Below are 21,406 nucleotides of genomic sequence, written 5' to 3'. Positions count from 1 at the left end.
CTGAAACGACGCACGCAAGACTTAAAGAAATTATGCAGTTTTATACACACTTTTGCAGAAATAAATGTTCATTGCTGGGTGGATGCACATGGATGTGAAAGGAATTTGTGCATGGACATGTTTTATGCCCACTTAATTTAGCACAAATAAAACTCTATTGGAATGATGCATGTGGATCTTGAAATAATGTGTGTTGTACATGTTATACGCCCACTGCACAAATAAAACATTGTTGAAAAGGATGTTCATTAACCTTAAAGAAATCACTGCATGGTTTATATATGCCCACTGTAGCAAAAATAAAACATAGCTGGAATGATGTACCGTACACATGCAGATCACTGTTGCACAAAGGAAATGTTGCTGAAAATGATGCATTTTGACGCACAATTAAGCACAAAGAAATGTTCATTGTGAATCTTAAAGGAAATGTACATGTTTTATGTCGCCTTTAGCTGGCTATATACCATATATAACGTCGGGTATCGGTATCATGTCAATATTAATTTACCGTACTGAGCAAATATTAAAATACCAAAATTTCAATATTGAAAAATTTAAAGTTGAATATACAGAAAATACCACTCGATATCGATATTGTGTCCATACTGAATGCTGTACCGATACTGAGATAAATCACCCCAATAATACTGATACTGAGCCTGAAATTTCAATACTTCCCAGCTCAGATGACATACATGTATAACTAGAATTAAGTAGATGAATCTTGGAGGAATGTGTGCATACACATGTTATATATACGCCTAATGAAGCACAAATTAAATCACTGCTGAAACGATGCCCATGAACCTTAAAAAAAATCACTGTAGGTTTTTGTGTGCCCACTGCAGCACAAATAAAACATTTCTGGAATGAAGGAAGGAAATGTTTTATTTAACAAAAGAAAGAAAGAAATGTTTTATTTAACGATGCACTCAATACATTTTATTTATGGTTATATGGTTAAGGACCACACAGATATTGAGAGAGGAAACCTGCTGTCCACCACTTCATGGACTACTCTTTTCGATTAGCATCAAGGGATCTCTTGTATGCACCATCCCACAGACAGTATAACACATACCACGGCCTTTGATATACTAGTCTTGGTGCACTGGCTGGAGCGAGAAATAGCCCAATGGGCCCACCGACGGGGATCGATCCCAGACCGACCATGCATCAAGCGAACACTGTACCACTGGACTACGTCCCTCCCCTATTTCTAGAATCATGCACACACATATTAATCACTGCTGACTACAATAACACCAAAGAAAACTTTGATGAAACTGCATGAAACTGCATGAAACCATTTTATATTTTTGTACAAATTCTGTATAAAATTTTGCTGGATGTACACGAACGACTGGCATGAATAAAATGGAAATGATGCATGTTAGCACAAATAAATCATTGATGAACTGTCTGTTTGTTTTGTTTAACAACACCACTAGAGCACATTGATTTATTAATCATCAGCTATTGGATGTCAAATATTTGGTAATTTTGACATAGTCTTAGAAAGGAAACCCACTACATTTTTCCATTAGTTGCATGGGATCTTTTATATGCACCATACCACAGACAGGATAGCACATACCATGACCTTGATATACCAGTCGTGGTGCCATGGCTGGAACGAGAAATAGCCCAATGGGCTCACCGATGGAGAACGATCCCAAACCAACCGCACATCAAGTGAACGCTTTACCACTGGGCTATGTCCCGCCCCTTTGATGAACTAATGTACATGAATGATAAATATTCCTTTCTTTTAATATCAACACAATCTTTTAATCAAGTAGCAGTTAATTTTTTTTACAGATGATGTTAAAGAATGTGACACCACAGATCACTGATATTTTTTTATATTTTCTTTTTATTTTTATATATTTTTTAATCCTCAGATTCCTGATCTGCACTCCACCAACCTCAATGACCAATCAAAACAAAGCATTCAATCCACCAGTCAGCCTCCGGAATCTGGCAATCAACGGTTTGTCAGAGCGTAAGTGTGCATTATACTGACTAGAATTTATAAAGAAATATTTTTGTATTAAAGGGACTCCAATTAGTTTTCAGATTTAGCAAGACCTAGAATTCTGTATGTTCTTCACCCTACCCTCACCTACCCCCAGACAAAATAAACATACATTCTGCTTTTTAATGTTTTATTAAAAACATTTTATGTTAATATTTTAAATATATTTAGCATTATATACATAACCCCTGCGCGTGCTGTAAGCTCTCCGTGGTACAGGGGTATAACATTTTCTTTGAGACCAATACAGCACAAAATTGAAGTTTTGAGTAAAATTCAGTATCTATCTGTGATATTTGTGTTTTTACACCGTTTTTATTTAAATCTTGAATTTTTATATTGATGTTGATCATCACTTTATTTATTTGCATTACCATAGTTTGACACCCAATAGCCGACGTATTTTTCGTGCTGGGGTGTCGTTAAACATTCATTCATTCATTCATTATATACATAAGTACATTTAGAAATACCTTTGGCTGAATTAATAAAAAAATTGTTTCGCAGAAATAATAATTAAGGATTGTCTGTTATAAATTTTCTTTTACATGTACGTTCATCGGGGTATGAACAAGAAAAATCATCCGCAAACTGTTTGAATCGGCAAAGCCATTTTGACATAAGTTTGCAGAATTATTTTTTTCATACCCAGATGAACAGAAAAGAAATAACAGACAATACTTATAATTAAATTTGAATCATACTTGCTAATAATAATGGGGTGGGAGTGAACCTTCCCATGCTATAGATTGAATTGAATTTTAAAAAATAATGTCTGGGTTTTTTTTTCATTTTACCCGTCAAACCACTGCTGGCATAACTCGGCTATTATCAAACGAGCCTTAATGCATTTGAAGTAATTGAGGGGTTGGCAGAGTAACAGTGGGATCTGATTTCTGATTGAGATAATCATGGTATAGTTATTGACTTTTGCTTTCAGGTGTGAAATGACATCGGAAGTGACACTTCACATTGTCAGCTTACAGTCCGAGTTGTACATCCTCTCAGCTGAAATATCAGCCCTGTTTTGGCAAGCCGATATTTTGAGATCCATGGTAATGTATTTTGAACATTTTAATGGGTGGTAGCCATGGTTTTCATAATGTTCATAATACCGTATTTTGGGGGGGGGGGGGGGGGGGGTAACTATTATTTTTTTTAATTGAAAAAAAAATGGTTGACAGTTTGGATGGTGTATTTAAAAAAATTGTTAAACATTAACTCTTTCCCTCCCATTCTCAATTGCAGTCGAGACGTGCAAAACTATCGTAAAACCCATTCTCGACTGTTGTTGAGGCGCGACCGGTCTTCGAAAACATAGCTGTCAACATTCACAGGAGTTATCTATCTTGATTATGTGAATGCTAGAACATAGTAGAATGACAATCGAACATGTTGAGTGTCTTTTGTTTACTGGTATTCGTACTTAAGTTGTTATTGTAATATCGAAAAGAAAACAAAAAACGGTTTAAATTTGTGTAAGCGTTATTGATGACGTAACGTACACATGGGTTTGATTTCTCTCTATTTGTATTATTATTTCTTTTAAAACATGTTGGACATTATTATTTAATGAAAACTGAAGATTTGTAAAAGATGTATTAGCCGAAAATAACTGATAATACAGACTTTGAAGTAGATGATGGATGGATTACTCATCGTCGATTGAAAGTGAAAATAAACTCATAAACAATGACATCATAGATCATAATCGTAGGATTTACAAAATATATTAAAAAAAAATATTAATAAATTCTTCTGTAAATTTTATTTTGTTAATTAGACTCACTAATATGTCCTCTAAACTATGACACACATCAAAATAGTGTTAAATTAGTTGGGGGGGGGGGGGGTTTACAATTTGAGGTTGAAAAATGTAGGTTCAAAATTACATATTTCACATTGGATACTTCAGTCAGTGATGACGTTTTCTGGTTGTAAAGCTGGGTGGATAAGAGTTAACAGTTGCCATACTTTCCAGTACAGTTATACTCATTTTCAATACTGCAAGAAGTCTCTTGTTTTCAATTATCTAGATTATTTTTTTGAGTTAGTTTTGATTAGATTTTTTTTATATTGATAATTCATTAAAGTTGATATCATTCTCCCATCCATCTCTAAACGGATCAGATGTAACTACCATATCACCGTATGCCAAGTTTCATAATATTAAGCATTTCATTAATTTGGTTATAATTTGTATTCAGCATTTCAGCAGGATCTAGCTACCTTCATCAACAGTGTGTAATGCCATTAACAGTATATATTCATTAAATTAAATGTCCATTTTCATCTTAAGTGAAGATTGACGTTACATACTAGAAATTGAATAAATAGAGTTTATATAATTATGTAAATACAGAATTAAATATGCAAATGTTTCAGGATTTTGTACAGGTGGAGGGAGGGATAGGGTGGGGGTCACAGAATTCTGAAAAGGGCAATTTTTTTTTTTTTTCAGAGGCAAATGAGCTGACTGGTATTGTTAGGTTAACAATTAACAGTCACACAGATCTGTCTTGTGCTATATTGGCTTTCATCACTGAATACCAAGAGAAAGGCCATTCACTTATTTTGTTTCACCTTTATTATTGAAAGATCATATACCTTTCCGTCATTTTCAGCTTAAATTGCCTTCATTACATTTCACACTGTTATAAGTAAGGGTGGAGTGGGATTTTCATCCTAAGTATAGATGTACATTTACTTTTGTATACAGTGTTCGAAATACATTGTAGGAAGTAAAATATGGTCTGCTGTTCTGTGGGGTTTTTTTTAATAGCGGGTCAAAAGAAAAATGTCTTGCTAAGAAAAAGAATATGGCTTGATAAAAATAAAAACAGAACTGGGTGAGGGTCGAGTTTGGCAGGGCTCACCTTGTACATTGGCCAAATGATTAAGCTTTATCATATCGGCTTCATTTTTATTTTCAGTTACAACGCGTATGCAAGACAATGAATCGCAAGAAAGTGACGGTTTCAAAAGATGATTACCCTTCTTTGTTTACAGAGCTCATAAGGTACTTTATTCAAGTCAGTTTAATCTATTTCCATCAGTGGTGAAAGTCTGTTTTTCACAATTCCTGATTCTAGTGCTTTTGAAAAACTGCCTGTCTGTGTTCTTTGATGAAAGTTTGTTTTGTTTAATGACACCACTAGAGCACATTGATGTATTTATCATCGGCTGTTGGATGTCAAACGTTTGGTAATTCTGACATTTAGTCTTAGAGAGAAAACCCGCTACATTTTTCCATTAGTAATAAAGGATCGTTTATATGCACCATCCCACAGACAGGATAGCACATACCACAGCGTATGATGTACCAGTCGTGGTGCATTGGCTGGAACAAGAAATAATAACCTCTTACTTTTTAAGATCCTGTAAAGTTTTCCAGATTTTCAGCCCAGTGTTATTTTCATCCCTGTTTTATGCTTCAGCTCCAATGAGGTGCTGGATCAAGCTCATTCGGTAGAGCGCTTGGCTGAGGTGCTTTCCTTTAGAATTGAACTATCTCAGAGGACCCATTGTTTGATTTGTTTTTTTCCCGTTACAACCAGTGCACCACAATATTTGCTTTCCTGTCTGTGGGAAGTGCCTATAAAAGATCCCTTGCTGCTAATGGCAAAGGGGTGCGCTACAACAGCTTGCTCTGAATGTGCACGTAAAGCCCTTTGACCTGACCTGACCTAATGACAAAATGTATCGGGGATTTCCTCTCTCTTTTTTTTTTTTTTTTTTTTTTTTCCTCAAGATATGACTATAATGATATGAGTAAAAAAAATTACCAAATGTTTGATGTGCCCTGATGATTAATAATTCAGTGTGCTCAAGTGGTGTCATTAAGCATTTTTTTAAAACTCCATTGAGATTCATGCTCAGCTCATATTACCAGTCTGGACTATTGCAGCTGTGCTCTGACAAAAACATGTATGTGACAATTTAAAACCTTTTAGAAAATGGAGTTTTAATACTTTTTTCACAAAGCTGATTGAATTTTAAAACTTATACTCCATTTTTTTGCAATTGCCTCTATATGGAAGAGTGTTATCGCAATGCCTGTCGTAATCTAATTAAGCTTATTTTTATTGGTAGTGTTACATACCTCTTTTTGTCATTTTAAAAGAATACAAAATCACAATGTAATAACATGATAAAACGCAGCTTGTATTTCTTTATTACCAAATTGAACATGGTATTTATTGAAAAAGATAGAGAACTGTTGAACACCTTGTGGCAGTTTCTTTAATGTTCTTATCTCTCTTGTTAAAGTCTCTAAGAACTTGGTGGTGTCGTGGTTATGCCATCGGACATAAGGCTGGTAGGTACAGGGTTCACAGCCCGGTACCGGCTCCCACCCAGAGTGAGTTTCAACAACTCAAGACCACTACACTCTCTTCTCTCTTGCTAACCACTAACAACTAACCCGCTATCCTGGACAGATATCTGAGGTGTGTGCCCAGGAGAGTGTGCTTGAACCTTAATTGAATATAACTTTTTATTGTAAGCACGAAAATAAAATGCAATGAAATGAATGATTTAATTATTGAACACTGATTAAATCTTTTGATGCCTCGTTAGTTGGCAGTTTTTCACAAAATGTCATATCTATTTGCTGGCATTAAAGGAGATGTTGCCCAGTGGTACAGCGCTCGCTCGATGCACAGTCGGTGTGAGGTTGATCCCCGTCGGTGTGCCCATTGGGCTATTTTTCGCTCCAGCCAGTGCACCACGACTGGTATATCAAAGGCTGTGGTATGTGCTACCCTGTCTGTGAGATGGAGCATATAAAAGATCCCTTGCTGCTAATCAAAAAGAGTAGCCCATGAAGTGGCGAGAGTGGGTTTCCTCTCTCAATATCGGTGTGGTCCTTAACCATATGTCTGATGCCATATAACCGTAAATAAAATGTGTTGAGTGCATCGTTAAATAAAACATGTCATTTGGCTTGGTAGACATATTAAATGATATTTAATGTACAGTATTACTTAATATCAACAAATACATTGGTATATTCAATTAATACAACAACAAAAAGTGTGTTGGCTATTGTATATAAAGGATGCCGCCATTTTTCTTCCATGCTGCAAATACGCCCCCTAGTGAGCACGTACATGTAGTCATGTGGTGAAAAACGCGTCACATCAACAAAAAGCACTCGTGATATCAGCACTGTGACCTGCAATCACTTCATGCCACAGTATACCAACAGGTGTTTGAGCTTTACCTGAACGTTTTCCACCAAGAGGAGCAAAGGTTTCGTGAAATAGAACAAGATGCCTGCTAAAGACGCATGTTTTAACACCAGGCATGCTAGGCAGCATTATTATTTTTTGGATATCTGCAGAAAATATTGTTTCTCTCGCCGTGTGTTTCCTCACAATTGGCTTTATAAGCAATTCTGCTGTTTTTTGCATGTTCCACGTGAATTTCCCATTCAGAACATAATTCACATAATGCCATGTCTTCATCTGGAACATGCTGATGATTTTTGGTATATGTCACGCACAGATCGCACGACTATTTCTCACTCCAGTCAGTGCACCATGACTGGTATATCAAAGACCATGGTATGTGCTATCCTGTCTGTGGGATGGTGCATATAAAAGATCCCTTGCTACTAATGGAAAAATGTAGTGGGTTTCCTCTGTCAAAATGATTGACATCCAATAGCTGATGATTAATAAATCAGTGATCTCTAGTGGTGTCGTTAAACAAAATAGACTGCTTCTTCTTTGCCGAGTTTGGCAAAGCTTATATTCATATCTTTGATAACGCAACGGTACGACTCGTATCGCCATACATATCAGTGATAGTCAATTCGGTAGAAAGGTATTTTTTTAATGGTGCGTGTGCGCATCTGTAATGACTAATAGAAGGATTGAAGGAATTAATGTTTGTAACCCAGGGTATTCAGAAAGAACCGTTGACAAACAAGCGCAGAATTACCATATTTGTCGGGGAGCTTGTAAAAAAATAATTGTGTTCTAGTGCAATCACCCTTACTATCCTACCATGGGCGCTTCGTAGGTATAGTTCGAACGTGATGGTAAATCCAAGTTTGTATTAATAATTTTGGAATTTTAAATTGATGTTATCACGTACCTTTGTTTGACACCCAGAAGCCAATTTGTGTGTGTGATGGGGTGTCATTAAATATTAATTCATCGTCATTCAGTCATTCATTAATTTTTTCATTCATTCTTTTCATTCATTCATTCATTCATCATCCATTCATTAAAGGTCAGTGGTTGCCATAGACCCTCCGTACTGAACTGAGTGGCCACTCAGAGCAGTCTTTATGATCTGATGTGAGCAACTGCTCTCATTCATATACACTCGCGTAAAACGATTTCTGCATGGGTAAAAAAGTGCACGCTTCATCACACAGTGATATTGCTAAAAACAATTTACTCAAAATTACTGTGACTTTGACCTGAGAGCAATTGCTCTCCTACATTAATTTCAGAAGAGCAGTTTATTGCTCATCAACAATTTTTAAACCAGTACTAGAAAGAAAGAAAGAAAGAAATGTTTTATTTAATGACGCACTCATCACATTTTATTTACGGTTATATGGCGTCAGACATATGGTTAAAGGGACATACCCTAGTTTTTAAACACTAACGCATATTTTTGACCATTATAACGTTTTTTGATCAAATAAATCATACTTTACTTAGATTTTATTGTTTAGATTGTCAATTTCCGTACATTCGAAGTGTTTTTGTTCATCCTGGTGTTTTTAATATCACAAAATGCATTTCTCATATCTTTAAAAAAGCATGTGCGTCTGAGAAGTAACAGTTATGGAGTCGAGTTTTAGTCTATTTTTAGAGGGTATTTCACCATTTCAAAGTCACAGACTCAGGTTTCACCCAATTGTAACTTTATCCAAATGTGTTACAGGTTTGTAGATTAACTAAACTTAGTGTTAATTTTCACGGGTTGAAACTAGGGTGTGTCCCTTTAAGGACCACACAGATGGGCTACTCTTTCCGATTAGCAGCAAGGGATCTTTTATTTGCGCTCCCCACAGGCAGGATAGCACAAATCATGGCCTTTGTTGAACCAGTTATGGATCACCGGTCGGTGCAAGTGGTTTACACCTACCCATTGAGCCTTGCGGAGCACTCACTCAGGGTTTGGAGTCGGTATCTGGATTAAAACTCCCATGCCTCGACTGGGATCCGAACCCAGTACCTACCAGCCTGTAGACCGATGGCCTAACCACTACGCCACCGAGGCCGGTCACCAGTACTAGAAGCTAGTAGTAGAGCCTGAACCCATCTCCTACCAGCATGATGACTTCACCACTGGCAGAGTTTCTGTCAGAGGCTAAAACGAGTATGGTGCCATACCCAAAATGTTTTGCAGATAATTTTAAAGTTGACCTTTTGACAAAATTTATCTCTCTTATCATTACTGTATGATCTTCTTAACCCTAACCTGAAATGTAACCCATTTTATTTCTGGGGAGCCCCTGTTGACTGTGGTTGACTGGTTGAATTCAATTCCATAGCACCATATCCAAAAATGTCTTTCTGGCAGAAGCACTGAAGTCTGGGTCAATGAACTTGGTTGAAAATACTTGGTGTAAATAATCTGTGAGAATACTTCTGTTTGTTATCACATTATTTGTAGATAAACAAACTGAAGGTTGTATTGTTATTCTTCAATAATTTAGTATCCATATATATAATGTAGAGCGAATAGATACCTCAATCATTGTGAAGCCATTGAAGCATCCATGATTGCATTTTGACATGCAAGTTGCAACTTCTATGTACATGTTCTATGTTCTATGTATGAGCCTGTCATCATCAAGACAATTTTTCTATAAACCAATCTACTATTTTAGTAGTGAGGTAGTCAGTAAGCATGATATTATTATTATTTTAATTTAAACATGGATCTATTTTATTACATTAAAACATAAAACAAAAAACACACCAGAAAGACCCTCCCAAATTTTTTTTAAAAGAGAAAGAAATTATCAAAACAATTACGAGATAAATCAGTGTTCTGAGGGAAGAATGGCAGATTATATATATGGAGAGAGAGAGAGAGAGAGAGAGAGAGAGAGAGAGAGAGAGAGAGAGAGAGAGAGAGAGAGAGAGAGAGAGAGAGAGAGAGAGAGAGAGCGAGAGCAAGAGAGAGAGAGAGCAAGGAGAGAGAGAAGAGGGAGGAGAGGGGGAGAGAGAGAGAGCGAGGAGAGGGAGGGGGGGGGAGAGAGACAGAGGGAGGTGGGGGAGACACAGTTAGAGATGAAGAGAGAGAGAGAACTTCATATTATTTTTGTGTTGATTAATTAGAATTCCTCTTTTTTCAGCTATGGTGTGAAATGTGTCGAAGATAAGACATTTCTTACTCTTTATCCACTTGATGCGTAAGTAAAAGAAAATTCATATGTTCATGTTACATTTATCTCCTTACAGTGGAGTATCATCTAACTCTGTTACTAATCAGATGTTGTTTGTGTACAAGTGACAGGTTTCTTCTCAGCATTTCATAACTGAACCCTGTTATGTGCCGTCTATTACAAGTCAAAGACCTCTTGCTACAAAATGGTAGTCACTGTGTAATCAAATCTTTTCTATCTGTCTGTTTTATATATTTTTAATAGTAAAGGTGCAGTTGCCTTTACTATCATATATATTTTTTTATGAATTGTTATGGCCCAAATTTATTAAGCCTGTTTTGGTCTTAAACCTGTAACTACAAACATTTACAATTCTTAAACAACTATGTTTGAGAAAAACAGGCTTTGTAAATTCGGCTCCATTTGTCTTTTGGAGAAAGGAGTACTTACAAAAACTTTATTAAACCCTCCACTTCTTTTCAGGTAATGGTCATATTAAAGGGACACACCCTAGTTACGGCTAGTTGTTAACCATTACGGTGTTGTTTTTCGCTATTAAACCCAGTTTTTCACAAATAAAATTGCACTTTACTTAACGTTTATTATTTAGAATATACATTTCCATTCACCTGAAGTTTTTTTTTTGGTAATCCTGGTAATCCTGGTGTTTGTAATACCACAAAATACATTTTTCTTATTTCTGAAAAACGGATGCACGTTTGAGAAAAAAACGTTGAGCAGACAAGGTCTAATCTATTTTTAGACGGGATATTTCCATTTCAATGTCACAGACGTTGGTATACCATGTGACCGTTATCATTTTGGTTCGGTTTGTTTTCTCGTGCACGGTTCACGCAATCAACATCCGATTCGTTGTTGTTCATTTGTGAGATTTTTCTTCACAGTTCATGAACATTTTCAGTAACAATAAAGTTCAGACAAGTAAGTATCTCAATACAAAACGTTACAAACCCTTAAAACCAATAATTTTGCTACGTCCTACGATATCTGGAGAGGGGATACAACCAGGACAGAACAGTTGGAACATGTCCAGGAGAGGTGAAAAGAATGCACCCCAAGTCTGTGAAATTTGTTGTGACGTAGGCATTGTGCTTCGAGCGACATCTACCGGTGACATCAGAATACAAACTTTCAAAATTATTTCAAGCAATTGGGACATGGGGATTCCCATGGTATTTATCGATATAAAACCTGCTTTTTCACTCCATTTGATAAAAATGTGATCTAAGTGTGTTACAGGTTTGTAGATTAACCAAATTATAATTTATTTTCACTGGATGGAACTAGGGTGTGCAGCTTTAACATTGGGTTTTTTTTGTCTCACCTTTATAAGAAGCAACTATGGATGTTCAACACAATGCATTTGAAGACCAACAAATTCAATTAAAATTTTAATATAATTTTTTAATATTTAATATATATATATATATATATATATATTTTTTTTTATATATATTTTTTTTTTAATCTGCATTGAACTGGACATTTATGGATGCAACGGTCAGTGAAGTCAAATAACTTTATGGTAGGTGAGACATTTAATTCAGCAGAATTTTAATTTTTATTCATATAATCCCTTTCCGGTCTTTAATTATCAGGGGTGGTGGAATGTAGCTCAGTGTTTGCCTGAGGTGCGATTGGTTGTGTGATCGATTGCCTGTGATGGATTAAGATTTTTGTGTTGCCTTTAAAGGCGAGATAAACATGTAGGTATTACTTTCCAATGGTGACAGGACAGCACATGTCACAATGTTTGCATTAACATTTCACTTTGTAGTTGCACCTATTGGTGTTCATCACTGTGCATCGAAAATGTTTATGGCAGCTGAAACATTTAATTCCACAGAATTCTTGTTTAGCATCCCAAAAAGTACCTCACAACTGGTACATCAAACAACATGGTATGTGCTCTCCTGTCTACAGGAAAGTGTATATTGAAAATTTCTTGTTGCTTTATTGGTAGGAGTAGCTCTGGTGGATGTAGCATGGTTTTTCTCTCTTTCTCACTAAACCAAATGTTGAAAATGATATACAGTGAAACCCTCTAACCCAGAGACCCTTGGTACCAAGACAAAAGTCTGGTTTTATAGATGGATCCGGTTTAGAGAGGGTAAGTTCTGTACTGTTTTTCAAGAAGGGACTCTGTAAAACATCCGGTATATGAGGGAATTCCGGTTTACAGATGGTCCGGTCTTGAGGTATCACTGTATATGTTTGACACTAAATCAGCCATTGTTTAAAGCTGCAATGTCTGGTTTCAATCGTATACAGTCAAGTTCTAAGTTCAAATACAAGCATAACTGCACTTTTAATTCACTTGCAAGTTGTCGTCATTAACGCATATCGTCAAATGCTTACTAGCCAGTTAGAACAATTCTCGCCATTTTGTAATACCGAGCACATTCTAGCAGCCACTTCCTAGCAGCCAATTACGCTAGCAGCCAATTTCAGCAGACACGCATGGCGACGTTCTAAACACCGGACCATTACGCCTTTTATAATGTGTGTTGTGGTGTGAGCTATATGATACTAGTTGGACATCCTATATTACCGTAGTACAGACGGATTTTTAAAGTGATACTTCAGATATTATAAAAGTGCTTAATAAAACGGTTAAGTTGTATTTTTTATACGGATATTAGTAACAATAAGACTGTGAAAATGAGTCTTGGTTGTTATTTTGTTTTTGTGTTGTTATTATATAAAGATACTCTTTAAAACTCTAAAATTCTTAAGTTGTAGTGAATAATTAAAAATTAGCATAACAGTGTGTATAAAAGTGTGTGAAATACAGGTAACAATCGAAAGGCGTATGAGTCCGGTGTTTAGATCGTCGCCATGAGGGTCTGCTGAAATTGGCTGCTAGCGTAATTGGCTGCTAGGAATTGGCTGCTAGAATCTGCTCGGTTTTTGTAATGCAACAATAGCCGAACCGTACTATTTTTAGCCCAGAGGGAGCCCGGCAAAAGTGTCACATTTTCAAAATAGTGGGTTTATTTTTAACTTGGAAAAGCCAGTGTAGTGAAACCAATTCGGAGTACGGCGTCTTATATGCACCAAACGTAATGGGATTTTCTGTTCTAAATGCTTAAATAATAAAAATATTCCAGACATAGCCGCTTTAAAATGTACTCAGGCAAAGCTATACAAACATTCCTTTCCTTTTCCTTCCTTCCAGTCTTCCGTCCATCCTGTCTGTGTTCCAGCACTCGTCCTCGGAGTTGAAAGAGTCGATTGATGCAGCACTGCAGGCGCTCAGTCCCGAAGACTCGTACTGGAAGGTATGGCAGCAGGACCGAGGGCGGTCGCCTTAGGATCGATCCCTGTCAGTGGGCCCATTGGGCTATTTTTCGCTCTAACAAGTGAAAAGTAAAAGGTTCCTGTGACTCTTCATCAAAGAAAGGCTGAACGTAGCCCAGTGGTAAAGTGCTCACCTGATGTGCGGTCACCGTAGGATCGATCCCTGTCAGTGGGCCCATTGGGCTATTTTTCACACTAACCAGTGAAAAGTAAAAGGTTCCTGTGACTCTTCATCAAAGAGAGGCTGAACGTAGCCCAGTGGTAAAGTGCTCACCTGATGTGCGGTCACCGTAGGATCGATCCCCATCGGTGGGCCCATTGGGCTAATTCTCACTGTAACCAGTGCACCCCGACTGGTATACCAAAGGCTGTGGTATGTGCTATTCTGTCTAGGATGGTACATATAAAAGATCTTTTGCTACTAATAGAGAAATGTAGCGGGTTTCCTTTCTGACTATATGTAAATAATTACCAAATGTTTGACATCCAATAGCCAATGATTAATAAATCAATGTGCTCTTGCTGTGTCCGTTAAACAGAACAATCTTTAATCTTTGGTAGCAGGGCCCGAAACTGCCAGTCGCCAGGTCACCAAATGTGACCAAAGTTCCATTTGGGAGACTTCAAATGTTAAAAAAAAAGTGTTAGTTACCCAAATAATATTATTTGGGCAATCTTCTTTCTATAACTGTTAATAATTGTATTGCATATATTTATTCCACATTAAAATCTTGCTTGTGGTTTGCAAAACTAAAGGTATCGGCTTACCTTAATAAACATTGATGTTGTAGACTGGATGTAGTTAGGTGTAGTGATAATAAAACAAAGACTTCCCTGGTCCAGTTCATAACCATTTGGAACATTTTATTTCAATATTATACATGTGTATATCTTGGTATCTTTGCTCTCTAGAAGTGGTTCCTCAAATAAATATTACTTTACTTTCTTATACTTACTTAAAACAATTGATAATTAAATGTTTTCAATTCTTTAAAACAAACCTGAAATATGAATAGTTGTGTTTTGGCTATCTAAAGCAAATTTGGGCTAGTGAAAATTAAAATTTAATGGCCCAGATATTATATTTTGGGCACCATACTTTTCTGATGAGTTTTGAGCCCTTGGTAGTCTCAGATGAATTGGGATTTCTATTTTACCGTACCTTGTTAAAATATAACCAGCCTTTACATTGAAAGGAGAAACTTGCTATAGTAGTTAAAATAAAATAAAAAATGGCGGGGTTATTAATTATGTCACATTTTTTAAATTAGTATGAATTTTCCTAAAACTGATGGTTGGCCAACATTTTTTTGATTAGTTTATCCTATAAAACTATATTTGATGGTTCTGTTTTGTATCTGTGTACCTGTAGCGTCGTTAAATAAACCATTTCCATTTCCATGTACCTATGTATATGTAGGATATAAAACGTTAGAGAATGTTAATATAATTTCAAACTCTTTGAGCAGACGACATTCTTCAATGTAAGTGAATTTTGCTCTTTTATTTATATCATGACAAATATTTTTACCAATTGCACATAAAAATTTAACATTTTTGTCAGTTTAGTTTCCTTCTTGTTTTTTTCTGAAATTATTGATAAAACCCCCACTTTAAGTGAAGATAGGTGTAGGGAATAGTTTTTGACAGGTTTTATTTTGTTTGAGTTACTGAGTAATTGAAGTCATTGTTTTCACGTCAGGGAGTGGATTCGGAATCGGACTCATGTTCCGAGTTGAGCCGAGAATTTGAAGATCCACTGCTGGGACTGGATGAACTGCGGTTAACGTTGCAAGCTCTTCAGTTTAAAAGGTAAGAATTATGTTAAAGTCATTTTGTTTCAGTAGGAATGTAAAATAAACATATAAACAAAATGTATCTAATGAAGAAAATTAAAAATATCTTATTGAAACTAAGTAGTACTACTTATCTGAGGTTTAAAAAAAAAAAAAAAAATGTTTTTAAATTATATATAATTTTAAAGTCTACTGATCAGGGAAAAATTGATTTGCACTATAAAACAAATCTCAACAGATAAATGTAATGAAATTTACCCAGAAAAGGTTGTTTGATAATTGTTTCATAAATGGAAGATCAGGCCTCTGATAGTTAAAAATCAGCATGACCCATTTATCGTTTACGCAGAAATAAATCCTTGTAATCCATTTGGTTTTTGCATAACCCATTATATCCATGTAAATGGTGCTTGCAATTTTGCGCGCACAAAAAAAATAGGTTACTCAAAATTATCGCCATTTTCAGAGGCCTGAATATTACTGCTGGAAGATGAATTAAGCGTAACAGGGTAAAATATAACCCACCCAGAAATAGTTTCAATTTACCTATGATAACATCTAATTGACACAAAAAAAAGAGAAAAAAAAAAGAGAAAGAATTAAAGAGCAATTAAGTCATGTTTTGTGCAAACAGTAATAAAAAACATGCTGTAAACTGTGGCTGAAGACACATAATCATCCATGTTTGTGTCATGGATAGGCATGAATGATAGTATTTTCTGTCATGAATTGGCAGTATTAGGTTTCTGAATATATGTCATCAGTGTTTTGTGTTAAAAGGCAATGTCTTATGTCATGAAGAGTCGGATGTTACCGGTATATCACGAATAAGGCAATGAATTATGATGCTTTGTGACATGAGTAGATAATTATGGATTGTATAATTGTCAAACAGGAAACGGATCATCCAGAGCCTGATGGGAGAAAATGTGAGCCATGTGGATTCCGTGAACCAGATTAATGAGGTGGAGATGCAGATCACTAAAACCAAAGAGCTCATTGACGAGCTGGAGGCCATGGAGAAAGGTAGACAACTCCATTTACAACAAAGTGAAGCTAGGTTTTAAACTGGCTTAAACCACTGCTAATGCTAATGTGGGATGGTGGCATGGATTCTAAGATTAATGCCAATGGTGGTGGGATGGTGGCATGGATTCTAAGATTAATGCCAATGGTGGTGGGATGGTGGCATGTATTGTAAGACTAATGCCAATGGTGGTGGGATGGTGGCATGTATTGTAAGACTAATGCCAATGGTGGTGGGATGGTGGCATGTATTGTAAGATTAATGCCAATGGTGGTGGGATGGTGGCATGTATTGTAAGACTAATGCCAATGGTGGTGGGATGGTGGCATGTATTGTAAGATTAATGCCAATGGTGGTGGGATGGTGGCATGAATTGTGAGACTAATGCTATCAGTGGTGGGATGGTGGCATGGATTCTAAGACAACTCTGTACTGTATACAGATTGATTGTTATTTATTTTTATTACTCTCCTCACTCACTCTGATCGAAAATAATCAATTTACTGATGGAAATAAATAAATAACATAAATTGTAACAGCAAATGATAACTGTAACAAAAGTCCTCATCCACAATATCAGGAAGTTAACTGAGTAACTGGTAGTTTATTAAACTACTGACATTCAGTGAAACTACTGACATTCAGTGAAGTTAAGTGTGTAACTGTCAGTTTATTCAACTGTGCTGACATTTAGTGAAGTTAGCCATGTAACTGACAGTTTATTCAACAGTACTGACATGCAGTGAAGTTAGTGTGTAACTGACAGTTTATTCAACACTACTGATATTCAGTGACGTTAAGTGTGTAACTGACAGTTTAGTGTGTAACTGACAGTTTATTCAACAGTATTGACATTCAGTGAAGTTAAGTGTGTAACTGACAGTTTATTCAACAGTACTGACATTCAGTAAAGTTAAGTGTGTAACTGACAGTTTATTCAACAGTACTGACATTCAGTAAAGTTATAAGTGTGTAACTGGCAGTTTATTCAACTGTACTGACATTCAGTGAAGTTAACCGTGTAACTGGCAATTTATTCCACAGTACTGACATTCAGTGAAGTTAACTGTTAACTGTTAACTTCAGTTTATTCCATGTTTTTCAAATTATAAAAAGAAATAATTTGTAAAATTCAGTATTATTAATGAAATCTTTTTTTTCTCTTTTTTTCTCTTTTTTTTTTTTTTTTTTCTTTTTTTTTTTAGAAGTACTATAAAATATCTTTAAAATGTTGATCAGAGAGAATGTCAACTTCATAAATTCTTTCTCCTTACAGACCTTGCTAATGACAGTCAGTCAGTTGATTTGGAGCAAGATAGCAACACATCTGAAGAAAAGGTATGCAGAAATACTTTACAGTGGAAGATCAGGGGTCGAAATTGGCCAGACATTTTGTCTGGCAAGCTACAATTATTTCTGCCCAAATCAAATGCCACCAGACCAAACTTGATTATATGTTATAATTATAAAGAATGAGACATTTTTTGAAACAGAAAAACAAGGTAAACTTAGTGTCTAATAAAAGTCCACTGTAGTGGCGACAGCGGGTTTCCTCTCAAAATCTGTGTGGTCTTTAACCATATGTCTGATGCCATATAACCGTAAATAAAATGTGTTGAGTGCGTCGTTAAATAAAACATTCCTTTCTTTCTTTCTAATATATGTCAAAATTGCTTAATGTTTGACATCCAATAGCTGATTAATAAATGCTCTAGTGGTGTCATTAACAAAACAAACTGAATAATTATGGTATATTATGTATAAGTTATACTCTAATATATATTAAGTATGGGAAATCGCAGAATGTGCATTTTTATAAATATGACAAATACATTTCACGGTATCGGAAACACCAGGATGATCAGAAACACGTCAGATGTATGAAAATATATAATCTAAACAGTAAACTCTAAAAAGTGTCTGGTTTCATTTGTCAAAAATGGCTATTACAGCTAAAAAGAATAAAGTACAATGTTTAAAAACTAGGGTCTGTCACTTTAAGAAAAGCCCCACAAACTTTCATTGTCCACATGGCGGCACTTTGTTTTCCATTACAGGTCCAGAAATCCATTACAAACGCACGGTCGCCCATTAAAACCAATGTTTCAATGTACACATGGCGGCACTTTGTTTTCCATTACAGGTCCAGAAATCCATTACAAACGCACGGTCGCCCATTAAAACCAATGTTGTGGCTCCGATGATTGTCAATCCTGTGCCATCCACGAAACCTGCAGACCACAACAACCCATCCTTGAGTTCACTGCAAGCAGCCAATCAGGACCTTGCTACCATGATGCAGCAGCAACAGTTGCTCCAATCGGTGGCCTCGTCTCAGAGCGGCACGGGTGTCTGGGATCCGTCCATGATGGGCGTCATGTCTGGATTCTCCATGCTGTTTCCCATGATGCAGACTCCCGCAATGATTACCCAGATGTCATCGATGGGCCGTGGCCAACCGGCGGTGGCGGCAGACATGACATCCATGCCAGCCTTGCAGAACATCCCTTCCATGCCTGGAATGTCAAACATGCCAAACGTAGCATATGTTCCCCAGTTTCCCAACATACCAAATTTATCAAATTTGCCAGGTTTGCAAAATCTCATGAACATGACACCAGTGACAGTACCACAGAATACTTCAGCTAACAACAGTGCCGACGTTCCCGGAATGAGTATGGGTCAAGGGGCAGACAACCCTATGCTGTTGCCAGGGTTATTGCCTCTTCTGCAGAACCTACAGCTTGGTCGTGGAAGAGGCGGACCCAGTTCAGGGAATGGGGGTCAGTCATGAGAATACCTTTGTGTATCCTCTAGACTTGGTGATAATGTAGGTTAGAGATCAGATTTTTTTTTTTTTTTAAAAACAATTTTAAATTTCAGTGAATTAATCTACTGTCAAGAATTATTGACAAATTATGACTTTAGTTAATATTTAGGTTATTGATGATCATCATATTTTTTGTATGACAAGGTGTCTGTGATTGTTTTTATTGGTTTAAACAGAGGTTAAAGACAGGCTCGCACATCATTTGATCTACTAAGTGACTCTAGAAAATAACCTGCATTACGTAAAAATATATTGAGCAGCAAAACTGCAAATATTAATTTAGTTTTCTTTAATTTTATTTAAAATTATTCATTTGGAATCCCATTAATGTCTGTCTATTAAAATTATCAATCTCTTGTGAACATTTAGGCCCATTTTTGACTGTGTTAAAAATATATATAAGTTTACTTATTAAGATATTGGCTTTTCTGTTTTTGTTCAGTATATTGCATATTTAATTTTATCCGAAAAGTACTGCCCCAAGTTCAGCCAGCAAACGTTTCACTAACATTTGTGAACTATTTGATTGGTTCCCGAAGTGGTAAATTGGTTTACTGTGTTACTTAAAAATTAGTCTAGCGAATGTTGGCAACAAGCGGTTGATTGAACTTCCGCCTGTATTCACCCAGCTACACCGTTGTCGTGTTCCACTTGTTATCAATGTTTTGGTATATAGTTGAATTATGGTTATGTGGCTATAAATATATTATTAAAAACCTTGTAGTTTAAAATCAGCCCTCTACATTGCGACTGATTTGATTGCAAATGCAACCATTTATTTTCATTTGTCGACAAAGATTTCATACTATTTATATAAAAAATAGGAGTAGGCCACATCTGGCTCCTAAATGGAAACGTTAGCATAGAGGGCTGTTTAAAATGTTTAGAAAATGCCTTGTGGAAGACAGCAGTAAACAAACATACACAGTGTGTATACTACAGGTCACTGTCTTTAGAAGGTCAAATGCCTGTGTGACCCTGACATTAACATCTTTGGTGTGTTAATGTATGCCATAATTTCAATGTGATAGTGTGGTAAAAAGTAAGCAACAAATGATATCAGCTAACAATATATATACTCTTCAAAAGAAGAAACGCAAAACCACATTGTCGTAACATTTGGAGAATTGATTTAATTATTGAATGGTGAGTCCGATAATTACCAAATGTTGCAGGATTGTTCACAATTCACTCTAGTCCATTGTGAGTAAGTGATAGGACACACCACCAAGGTCAAGGTCATCTGGAGTCAATACCGGGTGTGGCCTCCGCGTGTGTTGACAACTGCCTGGCACCGCCTGCCCATTGAAGCAACCAGAGTACGGATGACGTCCCGGGGGATGGTGGCCCACTCGGCCTGCAAGGCTGCTGCCAGCTCGGGCAGGGTCTGGGGCTGTGGTTGTCGCTGTCGGAGGCGTCGGTCCAACTCGTCCCATAGATGCTCAATTGGGTTCAAATCCGGTGATATCGATGGCCAAGGAAGGACATTAATGTTGTTGTTCTGTAGGAAAGCCGTTGTGAGACGTGCTGTGTGAGGCCTGGCGTTGTCATGTTGGAACACTGCGTTGGCGTTGGCCATAACTGGAACGATGTGTGGCCGGAGGATCTGGTCAATGTAGCCCTGTGCATTCAGGTTGCCCTGCACGTGGACCAGGTCAGTTCTGCCAGTGTGTGAGATGGCTGCCCACACCATGACACTACCCCCGCCGAATCTGTCCACTTCCTACACGCAGTTTGCCACATAACGTTCACCACGACGCCTATACACGCGATATCTTCTATCATGACGTCGGAGCAGAAATCGGGACTCGTCACTGAACCACACCTGTCTCCATCGCAGTTGAGGCCATTGTCGATGAATCTGGCACCACTGCAGTCGGAGTCGACGGTGTTGTGGTGTTAAGATGACACCTCGAACTGGACGTCTGGCACGAATTCCTACCTCACGTAGGCGGTTCCATACGGTCTGGTCGGATATCCTGCGCAAACCTGGTATTGCTGCGGCTGTGGAGGTGGCAGTAGTCAATCGTTC

The 21,406-nt window shown here is 36.9% G+C and overlaps 1 protein-coding gene across 1 annotated transcript in view; it reads left to right on the top strand.

Moving 5' to 3' along the window:
- LOC121382796 (tudor domain-containing protein 5-like) overlaps nucleotides 1-20,557 on the top strand; it is an 82,879-nt gene extending 62,322 nt beyond the window's left edge. Inside the window, exons 14-22 of the mRNA XM_041512409.1 lie at nucleotides 1,908-2,008; nucleotides 2,982-3,096; nucleotides 4,975-5,060; nucleotides 10,371-10,427; nucleotides 13,600-13,702; nucleotides 15,424-15,533; nucleotides 16,413-16,543; nucleotides 17,821-17,882; nucleotides 18,688-20,557. Of these exons, the coding sequence (XP_041368343.1) occupies nucleotides 1,908-2,008; nucleotides 2,982-3,096; nucleotides 4,975-5,060; nucleotides 10,371-10,427; nucleotides 13,600-13,702; nucleotides 15,424-15,533; nucleotides 16,413-16,543; nucleotides 17,821-17,882; nucleotides 18,688-19,338 (1,416 nt within the window). The 3' untranslated portion in view covers nucleotides 19,339-20,557. The remainder of the gene's footprint in view (nucleotides 1-1,907; nucleotides 2,009-2,981; nucleotides 3,097-4,974; nucleotides 5,061-10,370; nucleotides 10,428-13,599; nucleotides 13,703-15,423; nucleotides 15,534-16,412; nucleotides 16,544-17,820; nucleotides 17,883-18,687) is intronic.
- The last annotated feature ends 849 nt before the right edge of the window (nucleotides 20,558-21,406 follow it).

This window comes from Gigantopelta aegis, chromosome 10 (genome assembly GCF_016097555.1).
Source record: "Gigantopelta aegis isolate Gae_Host chromosome 10, Gae_host_genome, whole genome shotgun sequence".
NCBI lineage: Eukaryota > Metazoa > Mollusca > Gastropoda > Neomphalida > Peltospiridae > Gigantopelta > Gigantopelta aegis.
The sequence above is the reverse complement of the archived record's forward strand: the minus strand, read 5'-3'. Positions and strand labels throughout refer to the sequence as shown.